General features: G+C 41.2%; 1 protein-coding gene across 1 annotated transcript; it reads left to right on the forward strand.

Moving 5' to 3' along the window:
* Positions 1-6,215: 6,215 nt before the first annotated feature.
* Positions 6,216-9,306, forward strand: LOC130080304 (calpain-2 catalytic subunit-like). The gene is made up of 3 exons (XM_056245663.1): positions 6,216-6,367; positions 6,669-6,835; positions 9,208-9,306. Exons 1-3 carry the CDS (start codon positions 6,355-6,357, stop codon positions 9,304-9,306), a joined length of 279 nt encoding a protein of 92 aa, XP_056101638.1. The 5' UTR covers positions 6,216-6,354.
* Positions 9,307-26,812: the final 17,506 nt, after the last annotated feature.

The raw sequence follows: 26,812 nt of genomic DNA on the forward strand, positions 1-26,812 counted from the left end.
TGAGAGAATATTGTTTATGCACGGTTAAAGTTTCTGAAATAAGGCCACAAAACACATACTAAACATGTGTCCACAAGACTTTTGACTAATGGATGTTGTCGCCTAGAGTTTTTGCTTCAAAATGATCTGAAAAGCATCCTGCCTAATCATTCACATAAAACAATAGATTGTTTTAAATTGTGAAAACATTTTTTTTTTTTGGAAAGGCAATATGCGAATGGGCGTGAATGGCCCAACCCCCTCATGAATAATTAGGTGGTTCTCACCTGAGAAGACAAAGACCCGCATAATGAGCCTTTCATTCGGGTGTGTCACTCAAGAAAAAATGCGAGGACAATATAGATACATATATACAGACACACATACACACACATATATAAAATCTAAATATAAATGAAAGTCAAAAGCACGTTTTTAGTCATACCTGGAAACAAATCCTGTTCAAATAGGTTATATTCAAGATATTCAAGATTCAAGATTTCTTTATTGTCATACCACAGTACACTGTAGTACGAAATTACGTGCAAAGTTCACAGCTTGAAAAAATAGCACAGAAACAATCAAAAACAAAATATTAGCTACATAATAAAAATAAATAAAAAATGCTTGTATGGGTATGCGGAGCATGTAGAATGATAAATATAAATATACAACGTCTTAAAACTGGTAAATATAAATATCTAGATATATACAATTGAAGGTATAAATATCCATATCTAAAATAATGCATTTGAGCATAAGGTGCGGTCAGAACAGATAATTATGTACAGGAAGTATTCACATTGATTGGTATGTTTTAGTAGGTTTTTGTGTTTAATAGTCTGACAGCAGTGGGGAAGAAGCTAGTTTTGAACCTTGCAGTCCTTGTTCTCAGACTGCGACAGGGCCGGCCCTGGCCAATTTGCTGCCCTAGGCAAGATTTTACCTGGTGCCCCATGCATTACAGCCCATTTCACTCCATCATTGTGTTGGTGATTATTTAGTCATATATATAGGCTATGGCAAGAGCATTACATCTAGCATTCAAGTCAAGTCCCCTTTATTTTTATATAGCGCTTTTTAGCCTACAATACAGATTATATCAAGGCAGATTTACAGTGATAACAGGAAAATAATGCAACAAAGTTTGCTTCTCCTGTACAACAGATCTAGAAGAAAATAGTGTCATAATCAAGCTTAAGTATGTTCAGTGATGGTTTATTTTGTTGTAAAAAAATATATTAATTTATCTAATTTATATATAGCCGCTCTGGATAAAACAGTGATGTCATCGTCCAAATGTCATTCATGCACAAACTATTTATTGAGCACTATAGCAAAAGTGTTTGTTTGGGAGTTGATGGCAGCAATCTTCCACTAAATTATGGCACGGTGTTTTCAACATGAATGAAACTGCGAAATGTCTTCTTTAATGTGAATTTTACATAAAACATAATAAACCTGTAGCCTATAAATATCGTTAATAATTTTGGCAACAAAAAAAAACAAAAAAATACCATATTGCCCTTAAAACTGCACAACTGTAGGCTATAGTAAAACATTAAATAATAAAAGTGATAGTAAATGCGTCTAAATAAGACTGACATGATTGTTAAATCGCATCGCATTGTCTGGGGGCTCTGAAGAACTCAGAACTACTGTTAGCATAAAGTTATAAGGTAAAAATAACTGCCATTAAATTATAGTATCTTACTACTATGCAATTAGGTAAACTGTTCATTCATTACATCACTTTACCTCTGTCTTTATCCCCTTGTTGTGTCCTCTTCTTTTTGGCACTGTATCTATCGCAGGCTATAATGCTAATTTAAATATGTCATGAAAATTCGGCCATCCGTCACAATGAGATAACTTTCACCGTGTCTCGAGCTGGCGCGAGCTGCCAGGCCCGGGCAGTGCTTGAGTGTGTTAAGCGCCCTCAAACGAAAGCAATGCTGTCTACATTGGATGCGGCGAGGGGCGACGCTACACAACAAATTACCAACAGTAAACTGATCGCGCGCGCGCGAAGATTGATGCGCCGGACCGGAGTCGGGGGACTTAGTTGAGTTTTTGTGGAGTTGGTTTGCTTTATTTTGTAGTATTTCGAATTAATGGTTTTAAAATAGTATTAGTAAAAAAAAATAAAAAAAATAAAAAAAATTGGCGCCCCTATTGAGTGGTGGCGCCCTTAGCATTTGCCTATACCGCCTATGCCACGGGCCGGCCCTGGACTGCGATACCTCCTACCAGAGGGCAGGTGGGAAAACAGTTTGTAGCCAGGATGAGTGGGGTCCTTGATGATGCCCTTTGCTCTTGACAGGCATCTTTTCTGGGCCAGCTCCTGAATGGTCGACAGAGTAGTCCCAATAGTCCGCTCAGCTATCCTCACCACTCTGCTCAGCGCCTTTCTCTCTGAAGCTTTACAGTTCTCAAACCAAAGAGAGATGTTGCTGGTCAGAACACTTTCAATGGTGCCCCAATAGAAAGTGGTCAGGATGGATGGACTAAAGTGGGCCCTCTTCAGCCGCCGCAGGAAGTGCAAACGCTGGTGTGCCTTTTTGATGAGGGAGGAGGTGTGCAGATTCCAGGACAGGTTGTCAGCCATGTGAACCCCCAGGAACTTTGTGTTTTTTACGATCTCCACAGCAGTCCCATTGATGTAGATCGGGGCATACACAGGCTGATTTCTCCTGAAGTCAATCACCATCTCCTTAGTTTTATCGACGTTCAGGACTAAGTTGTTTGTCCTGCACCAGTCTGCAAAGAGTCTCACCTCCTCCCAAATGCTCTCTCATCTCTGTCCTGGATAAGACCCACCACTGTCGTGTCGTCTGCATACTTTATGATGTGATTGGTGCTGGACTTTGCGCAACAGTAATGAGTCATCAGTGTGAAGAGCAGAGGGCTAAGAACACATCCATGCGGGGAGCCAGTGCTCAGTGAGATGATGGTAGATGTATTGTTGCCTACTCGCACAAACTGAGGCCTGTCTGTGAGAAAATCCAGTATCCAGTTACACAGAGGAGAACTTATGCCCAGTGCGTCTGAGCCCAGCTTGTTGACCAGATGCTGGGGGATTATGGTATTGAATGCCGAGCTGAAATCAACAAACAGCATTCGCACAAGAGAGTTCTTGTTCTCCAGATGTTCCAGGCTAAAGTGTAGTGTGGTGGATATGGCATCCCCAGTAGAGCGGTTTGGGCTATAGGCAAACTGAAATGGGTCCAGTGAGAGGGGGAGGGCAGATGAGATATGGTCCTTTACTAGTCTCTCAAAGCACTTCATTATTATGGAAGTGAGTGCTACGGGCCGGTAGTCATTCAGACTATTGATAGTGTGTTTTTTTGGAACAGGAATGATGGCTGAGGTTTTATAGCATGAAGGCACAACAGTTTGACTCAGGGAGATGTTGAATATGTCTGTGAGGACATGAGACAGTTGGACTGCACACTCCCTCAGCAAGGGACCAGATCATGTCTGGACCAGCAGCTTTCCGTGGGTCGATTTTCTTCAGCACCCGCTGGACATCTGCTGGATCCAGTCTGAGCACCTGGTCTCCTTCCTGTGGGGTGGTTATCCTTGCTGGTGTGGTATTCTGTGCTTCAAACCTACCGAAGTAATTGTTAAGGTTGTTAAGGAAATCCATGTTGTCATCACAGGACTGGGGTGCAGTCCTATAGTCCGTGACAGCATGGATTCCCTGCCACAGTTTCCTGGTATCTCTGTGGTCATTGAAGTGACCCTGGATTTTTTGTTCATGTGCCCTCTTTGCCAATCTGATTGCTTTGTTCAGATTGGCTCTTGCAGACCTGAGAGCAGTGACATCCCCAGATTTGAAGGCAGAGTTCCGGGCCTTGAGCAGGCCTCGGACCTCTGTTGTCATCCATGGTTTCTGGTTCGCCCGGACTGTAATGTTTTTTTGTGACACATACATCATCCATGCACTTGAGTATGTATCCTGATACGACATCAGCATACTCCTCGATGTCTGTAGTATGGCTTTTGGTGGCAGCATCTCTGAAGACAGACCAGTCAGTGCATTCAAAGCCGTCCTGCAGAGCTGACATGGCTCCCTCTGGCCAGACTCTCACCTGCTTTGAGGAGGGCTTTGTTCTAACAAGCAGGGGTCTGTATGATGGAGTTAGCATGACAGAAATGTGGTCAGATGAGCCAAGGTGGGGGCGGGGTGATGCTTTGAATGCTCCCTTAATGTTTGTATAAACATGGTCCAGTGTGTTGGTTCCCCTTGTAGCAAAGTCCACATGTTGGTAAAAATGAGGGAGGACTTTTCTCATGTTTGCCTGATTGAAGTCCCCAGCAACTATGAGTACTCCCTCTGGATGTGTAGTTTGCAGCTCGTTTATGGAATAAGACAGAGTTTTTAGGGCTGCTTTAGTATCTGCATCGGGAGGTATGTATATACCAATGATGATTATGGCAGAGAACTCCCTTGGAAGATAGAAGGGGCGACATTTAACTATTAAAAACTCAATGTCCGGGGAGCAATGAGAATGAATCCCATCTGTGTTTGTGCACCATCTGTTGTTGATATAGATGCACACCCCACCGCCTTTAGATTAACCACTGAGCGCTTCACTTCTATCCGCACGGAAAGTAGTTAGCCCCTCCATGCTAATGGCGTTCTCTGTGACTGTGTCATTTAACCAGGTCTCAGTGAAAATCAGAGCACAACAATCGCTCACCTCCTGTTTTGTTGTTAAGTCCAGTCTGATATAGTCCAATTTGTTCTCCAATGAGCGGACGTTAGCCAGCAGGATTGATGGTAAAGGCGTTCTACATGGGTTAGCTCTGAGCTTAGCACTAGCTCCTCCGCGCTTACCCCTCTTCTGCCTCCGCAAACACCGCCTCCGCTTCCTCTGATGGCGGGTAGCGCTGGAGCGAAGAGTCGGTGTTGTGCAGGCCTCTCGCGGAGAGCATAGCAGTCCTAGCAATATGGGCCATTCTATAGAATTGGTTCAAAGTTAGAGTTGGAAACATCTTGAAAAGAAAATTGTCTTTTCCCATAAATCTCTTATAAAGTATTATTTTTTAAAGTAGGCCAATACATTTTATCATACATATTTTAAAGTTAGGGATTCATTATTTTGATATAGCCTAGCTTGCATTGGAACAAACACTATAACAGTTGATTAGTTTATTTTTGACAAAACATACTATATGTTTAACATATGAGCAGAAACTGTCTAACAAAAGCTTATTTGATGTCTATTTTAGAGCAAAAACTTTATAATCTTTCGAAAACTAGTCAACGAAATGTTGTCATTACAGACACTATTCTATATCGCGATTAGAACAAATCTCAGTAGGCTATAGCAATATAGTTTGGATGTGTTTATGTAAAAATAACGTTCACTAATGAAGGAGCGAGAGTGAATGAACGGCACAGATGCGATGTACATCTGTAGTAAACAACATTGCACTGTGCCATTCATTCATTCACACACAGACACGCAATTCATATTTAAACAGTCTTTGTGCAGTTTACAGACACTATTCAATAACGCGATTAGAACAAAGCACTTAAGAATAAATGGCTTACTACATCAGCTGAATCCGTGCTCCTCGAAATGAAACCACCAGCACTTCTGAGGTAACTTTTCCAGGATTATTACGATAGTATTATTCCTCACAGCGCAGCAAGACGAGATACAAGATTCTTATTAAACTGGATGTTTTATCCAGCTGATGCGGGCGTTTTCATGGTTTGCCTCAACATTTGCGTTTGAATAGCGCGCTCTCAGTGGGCGTGGTCACATTAACATGTAATACGCTATAATTAGCTGAAAGGAAAAAGACTGACATCTCTCTCTTTTCATACAGATTACATAAACTGAGAATATTTGTTTTTTTATATAAATTACTTCATTTAAAAGAAGAGAATTTCAGCTTCATAACGATAAATCTTTCGTGCCTGTGTGACAAGTATTTACTTAGTTACAGTTCATTTTCGGACGCGTTTCAGAATGAACTTCACTGACAGAGAGAAGGCAAAATTCGCATCATGTTTATTTTTCTTTATTTGACAAAAATAAGAACACTTTGTTTTTATTGTGAGTATCCACAAAAAAAATAGACACTTAATAGGATCTAATGATGTACAACACTTATATGTAAGATCAAAATCAACAGAGTAATTTGAGTCTCTTTTGCACTGATAAGGAAAAAAGTGAGCTTGTCGCGCCGGCGCGATAGCCGACCCCAGAGGGGTCAATGAAAGATTTCACCCAAAACTTTGAAAGCCTGGATATCTGCTGTCTCTGTCCTGATTTTCTGGATAGATCTCCTGGATGTCACTGAAAATTTCAACGCAATTTTGGCAAATGGATTGATGGGACTACAGCTGGTGGTTCCATGAAAAATATAGGTACATGTGTATAATATAAATGATCTATGATATATTAACATATTATTATATTACATTATATTAATATTGTGATATTAACAAAACATTATGTGCAAATGTTGGTTTCAGTAATGACTCTTTTCTCACACACATTATGGTCTTTGTACAGATTTCACTATCTGATATTTCAAACTTGTTAAGGCATAATTACGATTAATTTCCACATACAAAGTGTGCAAATGATTATTAAACATCCCTGAACATCTGGATTTGATTAATAAAAAGTCCTGTGCACAAGCTTAACTATTTTGTTGTGTTGTAGAGACTTTTTGGAAAAACCCTCAGTTTCGTGTGAGGATTGAGGAGCTTAGTGAGGACTGTACACACGAGGAGGGTGCTGAAAACACACTGGTGTCTCTCATGCAGAACCACGAGAAGAGAAACAGAAGTAGCCAAAAAAACTACATGATTGGTTTCTATGTTTTTAAGGTTAGTATTGACAGATGTAGCTCTGCATGTAGTTAGGGGAGAGTTGTAACACTTATTTTTTTCAACATCTGTAACCTTTTTACATTTTTGTTTTACATTAGGCTACAATTCCCTAAAAAGGTTTTAAATTAAACCATTTTTTTATATAGGAATTTACAATATCTTCTGTGACCTCGGGAGAATGATGGTCATGATCATGATTTTACCCCTGTAGCTACTTATATTTATAGAAACTGAGGGTACGTTTGCACGACAATGATGTACTAAAAATGGAAAAGATCCGTTCACAAGGATCCGCAAAAACGACTAAATATACGCTGAATTATTCATCCATTATTTCATTATAAGAAATATTACATGCCTCTAAACTCAGTTTTCACAAATTTGCATTTTTGTTGTTTACACTGAGACTATAAACATATCGATAATACTTTAAAATAAGGCTCATTAGTTAGCATTAGTTAACATGAACTAATAATGAACTGCACTTCTACAGCATGTATTAATCTTTGTTAATGTTAATTTCAACATTTACTGATACATTATTAAAATCAAAAGTTGTAATAGTTAACATTAGTTAATGCATTATGAGCTAACAATGAACAGCTGTATTTTTATTAACTAATGCTAACAAAGATTAATAAATACACTAACAAATGTATTGCTCATGGTTAGTTCATGTTAGTTAATACATTAACTAATGTTAACTAATGAACCTTATTATAAAGTGTTACCCACATATCGTTTTCATAAACTTGCACTTTGAAACCCGATTTCAAAAGCTTGCATTTTCAGGCCGCCAATACACTGTTGTCTTGTAAATGAACGGCCAAAACACATAAAACATTTTCCTTTTTTAATTGAAAACAGTGTCGTGTTAACGGACCCTAAATGAAACAAAGATTGTGTGTTTAGATGTTTCTTTATCCTTTTCATTTCACTGTTTTGTCAAACTTTTTTGCACTTTTACAGATACAGATACTCACAAATATTTGACTAGGCATATATATATATATATATATATATATATATATATACACTCACCGGCCACTTTATTAGGTACCCCATGCTAGTAACGGGTTGGACCCCCTTTTGCCTTCAGAACTGCCTCAATTCTTCGTGGCATAGATTCAACAAGGTGCTGGAAGCATTCCTCAGGGAGTTTGGTCCATATTGACATGATGGCATCACACAGTTGCCGCAGATTTGTCGGCTGCACATCCATGATGCGAATCTCCCGTTCCACCACATCCCAAAGATGTTCTATTGGGTTGAGATCTGGTGACTGTGGAGGCCATTTTAGTACAGTGAACTCATTGTCATGTTCAAGAAACCAATTTGAAATGATTAGAGCTTTGTGACATGGTGGAAGTAGCCATCAGAGGATGGGTACATGGTGGCCATAAAGGGATGGACATGGTCAGAAACAATGCTCAGGTAGGCCGTGGCATTTAAACGATGCCCAATTGGCACTAAGGGGCCTAAAGTGTGCCAGGAAAACATCCCCCACACCATTACACCACCACCACCAGCCTGCACAGTGGTAACAAGGCATGATGGTTCCATGTTCTCATTCTGTTTACGCCAAATTCTGACTCTAACATCTGAATGTCTCAACAGAAATCGAGACTCATCAGACCAGGCAACATTTTTCCAGTCTTCAACTGTTCAATTTTGGTGAGCTCTTGCAAATTGTAGCCTCTTTTTCCTATTTGTAGTGGAGATGAGTTGTACCCGGTGGAGTCTTCTGCTGTTGTAGCCCATCCGCCTCAAGGTTGTGCGTGTTGTGGCTTCACAAATGCTTTGCTGCATACCTCGGTTGTAACGAGTGGTTATTTCAGTCACTGTTGCCCTTCTATCAGCTCGAACCAGTCTGGCATTCTCCTCTGACCTCTGGCATCAACAAGGCATTTCCGCCCACAGAACTGCCGCTCACTGGATGTTTTTTCTTTTTCGGACCATTCTCTGTAAACCCTAGAGATGGTTGTGCGTGAAAATCCCAGTAGATTAGCAGTTTCTGAAATACTCAGACCAGCCCTTCTGGCACCAACAATCATGCCACGTTCAAAGTCACTCAAATCAACTTTCTTCCCCATACTGATGCTCGGTTTGAACTGCAGGAGATTGTCTTGACCATGTCTACATGCCTAAATGCACTGAGTTGCCGCCATGTGATTGGCTGCTTAGAAATTAAGTGTTAACGAGCAGTTGGACAGGTGTACCTAATAAAGTGGTCGGTGAGTGTATATATATATATATATATATATGTATATATAGTCACGTTTTGGGTTTTTGTTGCTTGTTGCTGGTTTTTGTCTGTCATGTGATCCCCTGTAAGTACAGTATTGATTTATAATTGCGTTTTTCTTTAGATGAGAGGTGAGAGTGGGAGGTTCTCAGCTGAGTTCTTCAAAGACAAAAGACCTATAAAGTCTTTCGACGGTTTGAGAGAGGTGATGGAGTTTTTCTAGCTGGAGCCAGGAGAGTACCTGATTGTACTGTGCACCGAGAATCCTGGTGAATTGGCATGAGACACACTTTGAGTAAGTTGTGGTACAGTCAAAAGACAACCCAGGGCCACCAACACATACACTCAAGTTTCATGTTAAAGGCTTATTTGTGTGAATAACAACTATTAAAAAAATTAATAAAATACAACATTGATGTGCATTACATGATGGTACAAGAGTAGGGGTGTAACCCCGGCATCCTGGCCAAATTTGCCCCTTGGCCTCTGTCCATTATGGCCTCCTAATCATCCCCATATATATATATATATATACACTGATTGGCTTCATCACTCTGTCTCCTCTCCATCAGTAAGCTGGTGTGTGGTGGGCGTTCTGGCGCAATATGGCTGCCGTCGCATCATCCAGGGGGATGCTGGACATTGGTGGTGGTTGAGGAGATTCCCCCTTCCATATGTGAAGCGCTTTGAGGTCCCAGAAAAGCACTATATAAATGTAACAAATTATTATTATTATTATTATTACATTCAATTTTCAATCTTTTTAGGCACACATAAAAATAAAGAAGTATGCAGTAGAAAATGTTTGTATACAAAGTAGGGCTGTCACGATGTTAGATTTTTCACACCACGGTTATTGTGGCCAAAATAATTCACGATATCGATATATCGCGATATCTATAGAAACCTTGGGGTAAAAAATGTCAAATCAGTCAAATTAATTTTTACTTTATTTAATTTTTATTTTTTTGCATTTTTACTTCTTGCGTTCTTATATTTGAATGCACATCTTTGTGAAGTAAGACAAGCATGTGAAGTATATCTGGTTTCAAACTGGAGCGAAACACTGTCTGAATGTTTCCTGAAGAACTGAAAAGCTCTTAAACCTATAGAGGGGTTTCACGACGCGTCATCAATCCGGAAGTCGGCCATTTTGGAGGCACAGAACGTAAATAATGCCATTGAACTGAATGGACTCGCATATTTGGCTGATTATTGCTGCTGAAAAATGGTCGAGTTTTGGTCTGTACCAATCGGTCACATCGGGAAAAAACATGTTGAGTGCTATAGACTGTCAAAAGTTAAAGAGAAGAGTGCAAAAAACTGATGAAAGAAGGCGTTTGTGGTTGAGAGAGGTACAGCATCAGACACATGTAGCTGCTAAATGATGAAGCGTTGACTATGGCTAAAATGTCGACCTAGTTAACTATGGCTACATTCACACTGTCAGTCCAAATCCGATTATCTTTGTATCAAATTGGAATCTGATCTAAAATGATGTCCACACTGTCTATCGCAACTGTTCAGATCCGACGTGTGTGTCCATGCATGTTATTTGGTAATATGGCAATGACTTTGCGTTGATAAGGGGGTTGCATTTGCAATATAATGTTAGATGTTGTCTTTTTTAAATGTTACAAATGGAAATGTGTAGCCGCCGCGCTGGACTACTGCGGCAGAACTGTAGGAGGCTGCATGTACGGCTTTTTTCCCACGCTCGTCTGCGCCGGTTTCAGAAATAATACTTTTCTGCTCGTCCGGCACTTTGCAACAACACAGCATTATTTCGACAGTGACTTTCAGCATGTATCCTATAAATGACGTTTGCATTTTAAGACATACCACGCGAAATCCGATCGTTCAGACTGAGGCTGATGTCCTGATATGTGATTTGAATAGGATTTCAAACCACATATGGATGTAACTTGAAACGGATTTCATGTGCTTTTTTGGACTGACAATCTGAACGTATCCTATGTCGGTATTATAATAAATAGATGGAAGAATTGCAGTAATGTTACGTGCTAGAGAACCTAACTCGTTCGGATCTTTACCACATATTAACTTTAGTTTGTCAAAATGTTGCGCTCTCTCCTGCTTCCCAAGTCCTTCTCTATATGATTTCGCACCTAACATGTGTTTTTTCCGTGGTTTATTAGTGTAACAATGTGTTTAGTAGTACATAAACAGTGCAATCCATGCTGTTGTTTACATCCGAGTGCCTCCATAATGGCCGCGCATCCGGGTTACCGCCCAGAACGTGACGTTGGTGAAACCCCTCTATTGTTGAGCCGGTGCAAGTCATGCAGATTTGAACAGAACAAATCAAGTGCAAATACAAAAATAAGACGAGTAAAGAAAACAGGGTACTTAATAATCACCCTTTATTTAAACATATGAAAACAAAAACCAGCTGTTAACAGGTTAATGTCACATTTCCCATTCCATGACTAGTAAAATAATCGCAATTTACTCTCTGTAAAATAGCGTAATCCGCAGTGTGATGGACACGGAGATGGGTAAAAAGGTTGGTGGCTACACATTCTGCAGATTGGCTTTAAGGGGGTCGCACACCGGACGAGAAGCGCAGCTCCGCGCCGCGTCGCGTGTAGCACACCTGACGCGCACTTTCTCAGTTCATGGCCAGCAATATTGTTATGTTTAAGGACATTATGAAATTAAGATCATGTCTGTAGGCTACAATGTTATGATTGTACTGTACAATTAAATACAATCGTTGCTAAGTCTGCAGTCTGAACACTTTACCTCCGTCAGAGCGCATCCGGTGAAGCAGTCGATTCTGTTCCCTACCGGAATTCCTGTTCCCTTTACGCAATCATACTACAATTCATGCGTAGTTGCCGAGTTACCATACGTACCATCAGAACTGAATACGAGCAAGCATATCTATGACGAGCAAGAAGCACAACTGGATGTACGGGAAGCCAAAAGGTTAAAAAAGTATTGTATTTTATTTCCGAAACTTGTAGCCCTAATTGAGTTTTCCCATCTGTCAATTCAATCCAGATTATTTCTTTTCAAATTTAAAACGTATTACCAATTTCAATGTGATGTTTTATTAAGGCTCTGGTTAATACCATAGACTGTAAAATACAGATAAGCCTCTAGTGCAGGACTATTTGAATCACAATCACTTCACAGGTGCTTTTAATGTCTCATTTTATAAAATAAATAATGCTTGTTTTGAAAGACTGATATTGTTATTTATTGCAAGAAACACATTTATATTCCATTTTTTGAGGAGAGGTAGTAAAGTTGGCCATCTATTGAAATAACTTTATTAGCTTTAGTAAAATAAATCTAAACAACAATTTAGATGCCCCGTTTACAAAGGCCCAATTAAAGAAATAGGCTAATTTAAACTGAAATTGCAGGATAGGTTATTTTTGATGTTCTAGTTCCTGGCAAGTTAATTATAAGAAGGCTATAGTCCATGGACAAGTATGGGCTTTTTGTTTGTATCAAGTCTTGGTGTATCACTATACCTCACTCCTGAGTCCTGTATGTAGAGTTATCTAGAGCTGTCTCCACTGTGTAGAATAATTATCATTTGGAATTACTTGCCATCAATTTGGAAATTGGAGGAACGTCTGAGAATTACATATTATGGTCTTTTTAATGCAAATGGGTATGTGCCTTGAGTTTTTTGAGTTCATGATTTCCCCATACATTTTTGGATCCATTGTTGGAATGTGCCAGCAAGAATAAAAATTCAGGAGACAATGATGTGTGGTCATCTCCCCAATTTAGAACACCATTTATTAATATGGGTAATTTATTCATTTAATTAGTGCCCTCTGAAATTGAATTAATTATGATTAGACTGTTATGTTGCACCCATAGCCTTTATCTTGCATGTCAAAAATAATAATAAAGGTAGTAATAGCAATATATGGTTTTATTCATATTTATTTAATTATTTTATTTCATACAGGGAACAAAATGTGTTTCCCTTCTGACAATAATGTGAGGAACTCTTTTTCTCATACACAAATACATGTGTGTATTTTGGTGACATTGAACTCATTGTTAATATATTTGTATATTGTTTACAAAGTTGTATATCATAAACCTGTCATCTCTGACGTTTTGCAATCTTTATAAATAATAATAAGACAATAATATGAGGCATTGAGTTTGGATGTCAACATGGACACATAAGGCGATTTGTATGGGCACAATTCAACTGAATATATTCAGACATAATACAAAAACTATGAACAAGTGCTAAATTAATTCACAGAAATATGATTGGAGTGCGAGAACCATTTTATTATGCTGCAGTGTATCAAGACATTTAAATGTTGCGCCAATGCTTTTGGCCTTTTTCGCTTTCCGTACATCCAGCTGAGCTTCGTTGCAACTGCTACGCATGCGTTGTCAGGGGGAACAGGAATTCCGGTAGGGAACAGAATCGACTGCTACACCGTTAACTGAATGATTTGAGAATCTCACCTGAAAATCCGAGCCATTGCTGGGCGTCGCGGACAGACGCCGAATGGTGCCGGTGGTGTGTGTAAACTCCTAGAAAATAATGTGTTCGAATTTTAAAGAATTCTCTGCGCTTCTCGTCCGGTGTGCGACCCCCTTTAAAGTGCTGTTTTCTTTGAAGCCGAAGAACTCCCATACCAGAGTGGCTGCGCGGGCGCGCGCTGGCGTCTTCTTCTCATTTGATATGTCAGCGGGTGCAATACTGCCACCTCAACTGGCGCTGGAGTATACGTGTCATGTTATAATAAAAGTCCTATTCATTTTAAACATCGTGGTTATCGCCAAGACCGGTATATTGCCACACTCTAAATTAACACGATGTCGATATTTCAAGCTTTGAATATCACGATTATCGTCAATACCGGTATATTGCGACACCCCTAATACAAAGATAATTTTATGTAATCAGTGATTTGTATCCTTGGGTTTGTCTGTTAGCTTTTGTCATCTAAAGTTATTTTTTCCATCAGATAGCCTACATTGAAGAGACTGAGGAGGATGAAGATGATCCCTGATGAGAGTGAACCTGTCACACAAAATGGCTTCTTGGAGAAATAAGTCAAAGCCTCATTACTTTTTCTTTGTTTATTCATGCTCAGGTCAAAATGGGTATCAAGTTGTTTTTTTTAAAAACTATTTTTCTTTTTTCCTTAAAACAAATAAGTTTGAATGATCTATATGTAATCACTGTTGACAGCACAGAACTAAAGCTACTGTGTTCTCTGATTGGTGCTTGATTTACTGTTATATACTTTTCAGTAACACTTTATTTTACAGTGTCCTTGCTAGACGTTACATGTAGTTATAGTAATAACTATAAAATATGCATAATTACATGCAACTAGCCCTAAACCCCAATCCTGACCCTATAGTAAGTACATGTAGTTAATTATTATTACTCAGTACTTAAATGCATAATTACACTGTAACACGGACACCTTAAAATAAAGTGTAACCTATTTTTCCTATTGTTCACAAATCTGTCTAAATCTGTGTTAGTGAGCACTTCTCCTTTGCCGAGATAATCCATCCACCTCACAGGTGTGGCATATCAATATGCTGATTAGACAGCTTGATTATTGCACAGGTGTGCCTTAGGCTGGCCACAATAAAAGGCCACTCTTAAATGTGCAGTTTTACTGTAGTTTTACTTTTACTGTAAAATCAGTCAGTATCTGGTGTGACCACCATTTGCCTCACGCAGTGCAACATATCTCCTTTGCGTTGTATATCAGGTTGTTGATTATGGCTTGTCGAATGTTGGTCCACTCCTCTTCAATGGCTGCGAAGTTGCCATTTTTCCGTTTAGTGTCGTCACGTCAGTTCAATTTAAGCCTATATGCTTAGATTTTTGAGCTTAATAGTCGACTCATCGCTTAACGTTAGCTTTGACAAACAGATAAATTCTGTTGTAAAGAATATAGCTTTTATCAGCTTAGAGTGATTTCTAAGATAAAACCCCTTCTCACTTTTAAAGATCTAGAGGTCGTCTTCCACGCTTTTATTACATCAAGACTAGACTACTGCAACTCTCTTTATGCAGGGATCAGCCTTACTGGAGAGGGAGTAAAATCTTTGCCACATAAATCTATGCTATATGGGCTAGTTATTGTAATTCTTCATGTAGCCCGTGGCCTACACAATATAGTAGTAGGTCTGGTAGCCTAATAATAATAATAATAATTATGATTATAATAATAATTATTAGCTATTATTATTATAGGCTATGTCAAGCCAACTTCACTGCATGCTATCTTAAGGTAAACTTGCACTAAATGTTGCACTATGAAAGTGCTTATCTATACCACGAATTTAATTTCTCGTGCCATTTAGGCCAAAATAGTTTTTGCATGTATGGCTATGATAGGCTACATAGTTTTCACGTGCATATGATACACACTTTTTGATACGCAAAACAGAAGAAAGAAACTCATACAGGTTTGAAACAACATAAGGGTGAGTAAATGATGACAATATTTTCATTTTTGGGTGAACTGTCCCTTTAACCCGTTTCTGCTGCTATGTTATTTTTACATATAGACCATGAGTTAAATAAACTTGCAGTGATGCATAGTTCTGTCATGGAACTCTAGATGGTACAGGCAGAGCCGGACAGTAACGGAGTACATTTACTTGAGTACAGTACTTAAGTACAATTTTGAGGGATCTGTACTTTACTCGATGTAAGGATTCAGGGCGGATCTAATCCGTGGGGAATTTGCATATCATAATTAATAATTGGTAATTAATAATTATTCATACATGTTTGGATTAGATCTGTCTTACATGTTAATAAATCTCCCGATAAGGGAGGATCGGTCATTCTACCTGCATGCGTGCATGTGAATCCCGGAAATTAACCACAAGTTGCTTGCAGTTAATTACACGGGCCATGTTTCACACACAGGTAAAATGAATTAGCTCAATTGTCAGGATAATATTTGTGGGATCCACAATATCATCTTACTTTATAGGATGTCAGGAAACGCAATTCTCTGGCCAGAAGAATTGGGTTTCCCGCCCATCAACACATAACGTTAACGTTACTCTTTAAAGTATCTGTAATTCGTAAAGCTTGTAGCATTTAGACCTTTGGCACTTAAGTGACTTGAAATTGAGCAAAGAGACAGCACATCAATCTAATGAATATATAATTAATTTAATAGAGGCATGACTACTTATGTATTTACTACGGTTACATGGGATATATGTATTTACAAACACATAGACAACAATGAACGATACAATAAGACATCAATGAACGAGAAATGCATAAAGTTTGGACAATTGATAACTTACACGCGTGAGCGAGTAAGAGAGAGAGGAAAGGGGATGGGGAGAGAGAGAACAGAGAAATTGGGAGAATTTCATTGGCAGGAAGACATTCACCTCTCCGATTACAACACGGAACATCATCTTAAAACTTCTTAGAAGCTCTATAAAGAGACTTATACTTGCAATCAACGTATGTTATGGTTTCTCTCTGTGCCGAAACATTCCTGTACGGCCCTGTCTGGCCGCGTGAGCTGAGTCCTTTGGGTGTGAGGAAGCGTCACGTGGGCTGCTTGGCGCGCGTGTTGAACGGAGGTTTACAGTCTTTGTTGTAACATTTCCAAAGGGAAATAGTTCGGCTAAGTTCGTTTCACTTCGTGGAAGTGAACTGAGTCGGCTACGGAAAACAAAACTTTGACTAACAAAAAGGGAATAAAGATCTCTACGGGGAAATCACGCGGAGTTAACGTTGCATCTTTCCATGGCTTTTGAAGAAGCGTGTGTGTCTCTCGGTCCGGCGCGTCACGTGGTCACGTGCGCGTGTTTCTCCTTCAAAGAGAGCGCGCGCTCGTTTAAAGGTCCCTTGTAGATGGATTTGCTGAAGAGATATGTCACGGGGTTTCCTTTTCAATCGTCGATTGGAATTAAACACAGAGACTTATCTACAAATGAAAAACACAACTAAACTAGAAACAAATAAAAGAAAGGCGAAGAGCTCGCCCGGAGGCGAGACGTTACATCATGACACGGGAGGAAGAGAGCGAGCGCAGAGGAGAAGCGTCATTTATCACACTATGAGAAATCCAGCCTCTTCCTGTTGGCTTGGCCAATTAGAGGGTTGGAAGTTTACAGGCGGGACTTTGGGTTTTATTTCTCTTTGTCTTGTCAGACTGCTTGTCTAATTAAATTATGACCTGTGTTAGGAAGGGTCATTTCTACTGCAGAGATGTGTTATGCACATAATCATACCTTTTACGGTGTGTTCATACATATATCTGGCTGAGTCAAGTCAAGGGCATTTTTACGATATCAAACACGACTGTTATAGGTAAACATTTACATTAAAAATACACCTAGGGTATTTATAATTCACTTTTAAGTTACGGACAAATTATAGTCATTACAATGTGACATGGGCAAATGGACACACATAAAAACACATCGAATATATCGGGTTAAATGTCTTTTAAAGAAAAGAAGTTTCTTTCTCTTTGAACATCAAATTCCAAGTCAGTCATACAAGTGTCTCGTAACAGGAAACCACGCTCTGTCCTGAGTGTGGGTGTCAGCTGTGGGGGAGGTGTGTGTGTGTGTGTGTGTGTGTGTGTGTTTGTGTGTTTGTGTGTGTTTTTTCAAGTTCCAGGCCTTTTGGGGCTAAAGGCTTTGGGATTTTAGCACGAAGGTATTTAGTTATTCAGATTCACCCTGGCCCAGTCCTTACAGTCCCCCTTTTTGTCTGATGAAGTCCCTTGTGTGGACTTAATCGGACAACAATCATCACAATGGACGGATGGCAGGTGAATCATGACTCATGCAGCAGGTGGTTATTAGGGCTGAGGATTCAGCTCTATGAGGTTCGAAGCTGCCTCTGGCCTGGTCTCTGACTTGGCACCCCCTTTTTGCGGGTTTCGTCCGAAACCTTTCGTGAGCTTGGCTGAAGATGTTTGTATCTCGTTGAGTCTCCTGTATAGGATGAAGGTCAAGCCCAGTGTCAGGGTGTGTCTGACTACCATAGAGGTACACCGTGCAGTGTCGGCTGCGGTCCAGGCTTGGACAACAGGTGAGGTAGTCAGAATGGGTAGTAGAGACACAGCTTGGAAAGCTGTGTCGATAGGAGCAATGTCAATTAGCTGGGATCACCCCCCCTTTCGCAAACCACAACTCCCGTTCTGGAGTTAGGGTGAAAGTGTGGTACCTGGAGAAGGATGGGATTTCCAGTTTTAATTTGTACTCTTTGCATGGAAGATGGTATCATGCCAGGTCGTCAAGGTGAAGGATGGCACTTTCCGGTGCTTGGATTCACAGGCTCTAGTGGAGCGAGGTGACACAGGTGTCAGTGTCATTCTGGTCGTAAGTGAGTGCAGCTGTGCGCACAGGAGTGTTAGCGAGCCGCCTGTCACTTACACTCTCTGCTTGGGTCTTGATGCCTTGAGTGCGTAGCTTGGCTTCGGCAGGGCAGCGGGTGTCGCTGATCTGCAGCCCGCAGATTCCGTCAGTGTTGTCTCTGAGGAAAGGCTTGTTAGGGCAGAGATAGTGAATTTCTTTGGTCAATGTGCACACGTACGGGTTCGGAGCTTAGGACGGCTTTGTGTTGCTGTCGTTGCAGTCAACCCCGTCCGGCGTGTGGATCTTGATGTGAATGTTATTTTTCAAAATCTGACCTTGACAATGTTCTTGAGCCGGTAGATTCGGCTTGACTCTATGATGGGCAAGTTCGAGAGAAAGCCCCCCCCCCTTCTCTGCTTGTAGTCGACGCAGAGAGGGATGGCACTACCCAGAGAGTAGGAAAGGTGTATTTGTAAAGAGTCAGTTGGCGTGGTGATGGCGGACGCCAGCACGGTTTTCACGAGGCTTAAGGGTATCAGGTGCGGTGGAATTCTACCCCTGGCGAGGCTGTCGATGGAGGAGTTCACCCCCTGCAGCAGGTTTGTCATCAGGGCTGTTACCAGCTGAGTTTGGGCAAAGTCATTCTGGAAGACAGTAAACAGCTGTTTCATGGAGTGAGTGTTGGAGTGCATGGGGTTCAACGCTGTGAGTGTTTAAAGTTACCACAGTTCCCTTTAGTGTCTTGTCGATGGTCTGCAGGGATGCACTCTGTTGTGAGTGCTCGTGACAGTCATTTTCTCAAGTTGCTTGAGCATGTGTTCAACCACGGTCTCAGCGTGAGTGCGGGAGTCCTTTGTCCATCGGCACCTACCCAGCTGTATTGTGTTGTTACGCTGGGGTAGTATGTTCTGTAGGCGTTGTAAGGATCAGGTGGCACATTCACTTTCTGAGTGCGGGTCCGGCAGAAAAGGAGTCCTGGTGCCAGACCTGGTGAGATGTCCGAGTGCGGTTGCCCTCTGGTTGGCTGGAGGCACAGCAGCATCCTGGTAAAAGTGAAAGGGAGAGAGAAAGAGAGAAAGGGAGGAAAAATTTCGCCGGTATGCCACTTGCTTCGGTGTCTTGCAAGTGTCTCTGGTGCTGCGGCGTGCAGCGGCATACATTGGCATTACCCCCCTTTTGCACTGTGGCATCACAAGCTGTGGCGCGGTGATGGCATCAGGTGCAGAACGCTGAATGTTGTTTAGTGCACGCAGCATGTGCTTGTCGACGCAGGTTGGCTGAAGGCACCGGTTGTCGGTGGGTGCAGACGGCGGTCGTGGGTGGTTGGAGGGGTAGAGAGGTGGTTGTCTCAAAGTTCATTTGGTTAGTCACAGTCTTTGGTGAGCTGAAAGGTGCAGGGTAGCAAGTTCACATCTCCATTTGGTGCTGAGGTTGTGCCTTTATGGCTGGCTGAGGGAGTTCTTGTGACCTCTGTGACCTGCCAGTTAGGTTCTCTTGACCTGTGTGACTGGAGGGGGAGGGGTTTTTGAACTTGAGCTCAGACATGCAGTTGTTTAGGGTCTATTAAAGGCTCAAAGCGATTTAACAGAACTTGGCCAATCAGAAGTGGGTACGTGATCGGTACACTGGGTGAACGGAAGCTACCTGTTTTGAGCCAAGTGTTGTTTTGGCTGTAGGATTGCACGTTCAGCTCACATGTTTGGGACTTGAGAGTTCGTTTTGATGCTCAGCTGTAGCACTGAGTCTTTCAGAGAGTTGGGCTGACATTAGCGTGGTGTTCGAGCTAGTGTCTAGCAGGCCTTCAAGGCTCAAAGCAATGTCTCTGGTGGTGGTTGGGTAGAGTTTTCGTGCCACCCCCTTTTTGATTAGGCTTTACAGAAGTCTTGGCGTCTGGGCTGGTGTCGTGACTGATGAGCGGTTAGGCAGGGGCTCTGTGGCATTCTGGCACACTTGTTGTGAGTGATTAATGCGTGGCCCTAAAAGTTCAGAACTACTGCTTAATAGGTTCGTTAAGCATTTAGCATAAAGCTAAGTGTCTCTTGTGTCCTTATCTTAGCTGTGACTGTTAGGCTAAGTTTTGTGTGGTTCCGATGGTATTTCCTGGAAAGGACATAGCCGAGATGAAATAAATGACGTAAGGTGGTTCTTATGACTAGATTATTTCTCTGGACTTAGAGATGGTTCGACGAAGTGAACGATAATAGGGAAAAGGACAGCTTTCTTATTTAAATTCTGCTTATTGTCAATCCTCAGGACTCTAGTAGTGGTGTTGAAGGGTCACAAAACGAGTGCACTGGTTGAAATTAAGCCAAAATAACAAATAAGGGGGTCTGTTTCCTTTCTGGGCCCTATAGGAGATGGAACCACACTCGGACAAGAGAGGCAAAAAAAAAAAATTAAATCATATAGATGACCTAATAGACCAGGGAATAGCTGCTTGCTATTATTATCAAGGTCAAAGGAATGAAATAATTAATGAGGAAAATAAAATAAAAATTAAAGCAAAATGGAATAAAATGATCAAACACAGGAATGATCTGAAGTCGAGAATAATCAGTGGCATTAGTGACTAAACTTTGGATTTGCTTTGATCAACACTTTATAGTGGGTTGTAGCGGTTGCATGTTCAAAACCACATCGTGTGTGTCCCTCCAAAGGTTTAGTCAACATGCAGATGAAACTTCCTATGGTTATACAAATTCTTCTGTAGTTAGTTACGCAGTTTACATGTAGTTAAACTTAAGTTTAATTAACAGGGGATCTGCGAAGTTAGTCTTCAACGGTTAGCAAGGAGTATTCCTAAACCAGTGAAGGTGAACTTTAGCTAATAAGAATTGCAAACACGGAAAGTGGATAATTAGAAACCCTAACTGGTGTTGAGGAAAGTATTCTAGAATACTTTGCCCTGTGGAACACAGGCGGTGATTAAGGGTTCAAGTAAATTATGCTAGCTGCTAACTGTGGAAGTTATTTCGCTTAGCCTATGCTGTGCGGGAGCTAGGTTAGCTTAGCCTAAGTTAGCTGGATGCTAGGCTAGATTTAGCTTAGCCACCCATGCTGGTTTGTTTACAAAAGTGACATTACGAGTTAACACTTCCTGTGGCAAGTTGTTGTCATGGGAACCAGAGCATGTCAGAACAATTCAACAGTACTTGAAGAATGTCTGTACATTTTACATGAATCACACACGTTTTAACGGGTTAACAGGAGGCGCCTATACTTTGTTTTTCAAGAACTTGATGTTCCATTTAGTAAACTGCAGATGTGTTTTGGCATTTGCTAATTGTACTAATGCAACTTTGCTCTTTACTTTACATGACTTATTCTATTTGTTTACAAAGTAAGGAAATAGAATTGCTGCAAGTCAACGCTTGTCTAAGCGCATGTAGTTACGTCCCTTCTCGTGCATAAATGCTGATTTTTCAGCACGTGACTTGGTTTGATCGCTTAGTAGCTTTCTGCTTGTAGATGCAGCCAAAATTTAGGTGAATTACATCAATCTAGCAACAAATTTTTTTTTCTTTTTTTTTTCTGAGGGCCTTTACATCGTAGAAAGGGGAGCATCACCCGGGTCTACATAGATAACACTGTTCTGAGTTTTCTTTGTCAGAAACAGGTTTTAGTCATATCGCGATTTGGATTTCCTTTTAACCAAAGCGGAATGGATATCGGTACAGATTACAAGCTGCTGAGATGATACCCTTTTCACACAGACTTACGCTTTAATGCTGAAGTTACTGATACCAGTTGAGAATCTAAGGCTCTTTTACTTGAAGTAGAGATGTCAATTCCAGCTATTGTTTTATCGGCATTTAGACAAGCCAGCGATCGAAACACGTATTGCACGTTTTGTTTTAGTTGGATCGCGATGATCAAGTGCACGCCCGTGGGTTAACGGTAGTTTAGAACTCAGGTGATTATACTACACTCTGGCGTCAAGGTGACGTATACCCTATTTGGAGCTGGTGTTCTATGTAACTCTTCACTGTCACGGAACCTAATGTTTAGCGGTGCCGATTTACTCAACATCTAGAAACCGTTTGTTTCAAAAGAGTCGTGCATAGTCTGTCGGCCGTTGAGGCTTACATGTCCGTCTAAGATTCCTTTAAATCAGTAAAATTCTAATTTTACAGACGCAGAGTCTTGCAACTCTTTGAGCACACTTTCATCTACTTTTAAAAGTTTTATGTCCGATGTTGATCAAGGACCTTTTAGCGGAGTCTTGCACGGTGTTCGTGCAGTGTGTCTTCTGGTTTTGCAGTTCAGGAATTTGGGGTTTTAGGAATTCTTACTGAGGGGACCTTCACGCATCGTTGAGTGGGCATTGCGTGGGGGCAGAAGAACTATGGTGGCTAACGGGTTTTGGAGGGAAAGTTTCTTGAAACTTGTGTCCTCAGTCACAGGTTCGTTGTAAGTTCCACAGCAAACTCGTTCGGAGCCGGTGGTGGTAGCACAGGTTCTTCTAGGTCTGTGCTGCTGGGTGTCTGTGACGTGTGTTCACCGGTTGGAGACTGCAGGTGAAAAATCAATGTCCTGTAGATTGTCAGAGATGTGTGGAAGGCGGGCTTTTTCACCCCCCTTTTCAGCTCTTGTGCGTTGGCTGAAATGTGCGGACCGGTCAGGGGAAACTTGTGGTGTGTGTTTCCCCTTTTCAGGTCATGCTGCAGTCTATAAGAGTGTGGCAACTCTGTGTGATCGGTGCCAAGTTCGTGTTCGAGATCTTGTCTCTGTTGAACGGGCTTGTGGATGGTCGCACGGGCCTCTTTTGAGTTTTTCGCAGGCCGTGCGCTTTCGAGTCTCTTTCAGTTCGGTCTCTGCTCTTTGCAAGAGGCTTCACTTTGTCGGAGTTTCTCGTCGAGTTCCTCTCTGGTTCTTTTCTCTGACTATTCACTTCGGTCTGTGTCGATGAAGGTTAGCCAGGGCAGTTTGAAGTCTTTCCACTTCCTTTTGTAGCTCGGGGTCGTTGTCATCCTCGGCGTTGCAACCTTGTGCTCCAGGGCGATGCGGCTCCTTTGTGGAGGCGTGCTTTCGCGGTGAGCTGGAAAGCGAGGTTTTGACGTGTTTGGCCCAGTCTTTGTCGTGGGAGCTTTGGCTGGGTTGGTGCGACATTAGCGTGTCCACGTCTGCGTCCAGCTGCTCTTTGCTCGGGCTCTGTCACTGGCGACCTTGGGCAGGAATGGAGGTGTCATGAATCTCAGCCATGTCTCCATGTTGTCCCAGCGGGTTGTGGGACTGTAGGACCGGAACATACTGGCTTCACTACGGGCGAGAGGAACAACACACACAGAGAGACCAATGCAAGTTCGTCTATGTCTAACGAGCTATAATACCGGCTATGCCGTGTATGAAAATTTTGGTTAACTGATGCAGACAGTTAAATCATTCGGTGGGACAATTTAGGTGGGTCGGTATGGGCCTGAATAAAATTTAACAGGGCGGTAGCTTAGGGGTCACCTGTCTATGCTAACGGCTTGGTTTGTCAAACTATTATTCAGCGTTCCTTGTGGTCTCAGATAGGTTCTGTCTTCTAGGTGAACTGAAAGGAACAGAGCACAACAGAAAAGAGCAGTGGCAAGATAGCAAAGTTTGAAGTAACATGCAACCATTAAAGATGGAAAGTTCTGTAATGAAATGGCGTCAATAGTACACAGGAAGTGTTACAAGGGAAGAGGCCTAAGCCTGCGGTTTGTGGCTCGGAGAGGAGAAGGGAGCCACACGCTTCAATGACCGGGGGAATTCATAGATTCTGTGGCCAATACTAAGTGGATGGGTTTAATACCTTTTTCTAGTTTGCCTGGGGTGAAATGAGGTCATTCCGCTCGAAGTCAGTATCGTGGCTGGTCCTTCTGTCGCCCCAAACACTTGACAGCAGTGTCCCGGGCCTTTCGGTGCATCTGTACCTAGGTGCGCCCTCGCAAGCAACTTGACCTGGAACACAACCGGCGGTGCCGCATTGGTAATGTCGTGTTGCGGGCCGCACGAAGGGAAAGATACAGGAAAGTCCGAGACCCGTGCTCAGTCAGTGCTGGTGACGCAGATCAGACGAACCAGCCCGCCGGACCTCGAGCAGAGCTGACTGTCAAATCGCCACAGCCCGAGAGAGATTTCTACCTACGAACACAAAACAGGATGAAGAACAATTGAACCTCAACGTGAATTAAAGCTCTTTTATCTAAATCAAATTGAGTGTCTTTTTTTTTTTTTTAGAAAAATCAAAGGCAACGGCTTTACTAAAATTATGGTAAAAACAAAGGGAATTATGACAATGTTAATTATCAGAATAACCTAGTCTCCCTTCGGAGGAGAGTTTTAGAGCCGCAGGAAGAGCACAGGAGGAAGCAGGCTGTAGTGGCGCGTTTGGGCCACAAAGGGGTTTGGGCCACTTCCTCTTAGTGGTCAAGCTGGCTGACAGAGAACTTGATTTAAATTGCATTCAAACTGGTTTAAATACGATTCAAATCAAGCGTATTCATAGATGTTAAGTAACTTCTAGAACAGCAAGGAGACAGTTGTAATAAAATCAAATCAGAATTATTAAAAATAATTTGAAAAGGGAAATATAGAAAAAGCCATAAAACAATTCCCAACGGGCAATGAGACTTAATTCAAATTAACCTTGAAATCTGTTAGTTTCAAACCAAATTTGAATAAGTGTAGGAAATTAAGGGTTGGCCTTATATTTGATGATCACGACCACAGTGAGGTGTCAGTGGTAGTATCCAACACAAGATCAACTGGGAGAAAGCCATTTCAACACAGAGCGGTCATCAGAAACTGCTAAGACATAGTTTTGAATTTTTAAGTTCAAATGTGGTTTGAACCAAAATCCAAAACAAGTGCACACAGTCAAGGCAGGGAAAATCATGTTAGTGAACGAGGCTGTAAATTGCCATGCATTGAAAGTTAGACACACGAGTTCAAAATCTCACTGGTAAACTTTGAAGTTGTGGGAAGAGAAAATTGAAGAAAAGACGCTTTACCGCTAGTGTCCACACGATGGCGCTATTGCGCTCATGGAGGGCGTGGAGGCAATCTGATACTGGAAAACACTCAAGGGCGCACCCTAGCGTTTGGCAGTAGTATGGCAACCAGCCCGCTTTCGATTGTCTCGGGGGACATGCACTGTCTCATTTAAATCTCGACGGATTTCTTTCCGGTGCTATACTTATTTTAAACACATTGGCAGGTTTTCTTCGCTGCGTCGTGCAAAAGGAAACAGGAATTATTCATCTGTTTTTCAACTCCAAATAACATTTATCAAATGGCATTGATTAAAAATGTTTTCAGTTTTGGATTTTTTTTTTTTTTTTTTTTTTTTTTGGTGCTATGTTTTACAAGCACATCTAGCAGGATTCGTCGCTGCGTTGTGCGAGAGAAAACAGGAATTATTCATCTGTTTTTCGACTCCCATAACATATATCAAATAGCACCTATGATTAAATATGCTTTAGGTTTTTACAATTGAGTAGCTACGTCAATGTTTTAACCCGGAGTTTATCGTTAATGTAACGATTATAAAATAAGGCCTTTTTAAGAATAGTGAAAGAGCATCGATTCACTAAATCTTGTCTTCACCCTGACAGAAGAACATCGTTCGGACAGGGGAGTTTAACATTAAAAATGTCGTCGTTCAAAAGAGGTTTCTTCGTCTTTTGTGGGACAAATTTAATACTATGAACTGCAGTTTACTTTTAGCGATTAAAAGTGACTAAGATGTTTGAACATTTAGCAGCTTGTTAAATCAGATCGGGAGTTCGCAAGCGTTCACTCCGATGCGCACGTGTAATATTAAATATTACATAAACAATATTAAATAACAATATACACATAGATTGAAAACTGATTTTTGCTCAGAAACAAGTTTAAAGTGTGCTTAGCATTTTCTCCACCACTTTAATGTAAGGATTCAGGGCGGATCTAATCCGTGGGGAATTTGCATATCATAATTAATAATTGGTAATTAATAATTATTCATACATGTTTGGATTAGATCTGTCTTACATGTTAATAAATCTCCCGATAAGGGAGGATCGGTCATTCTACCTGCATGCGTGCATGTGAATCCCGGAAATTAACCACAAGTTGCTTGCAGTTAATTACACGGGCCATGTTTCACACACAGGTAAAATGAATTAGCTCAATTGTCAGGATAATATTTGTGGGATCCACAATATCATCTTACTTTATAGGATGTCAGGAAACGCAATTCTCTGGCCAGAAGAATTGGGTTTCCCGCCCATCAACACATAACGTTAACGTTACTCTTTAAAGTATCTGTAATTCGTAAAGCTTGTAGCATTTAGACCTTTGGCACTTAAGTGACTTGAAATTGAGCAAAGAGACAGCACATCAATCTAATGAATATATAATTAATTTAATAGAGGCATGACTACTTATGT

This window comes from Rhinichthys klamathensis, unplaced genomic scaffold (genome assembly GCF_029890125.1).
Source record: "Rhinichthys klamathensis goyatoka isolate OS25496 unplaced genomic scaffold, OSU_Roscu_1.1 h1tg000032l_1, whole genome shotgun sequence".
Taxonomy (NCBI): Eukaryota; Metazoa; Chordata; class Actinopteri; order Cypriniformes; family Leuciscidae; genus Rhinichthys; species Rhinichthys klamathensis.

Bases quoted from the DNA above. Each gene is read 5' to 3' on its own strand.
- LOC130080304 (XM_056245663.1), top strand. The intron at 6,836-9,207 runs GTTAGTATTGAC...GTTTTTCTTTAG, and splicing joins TTGGTTTCTATGTTTTTAAG to ATGAGAGGTGAGAGTGGGAG.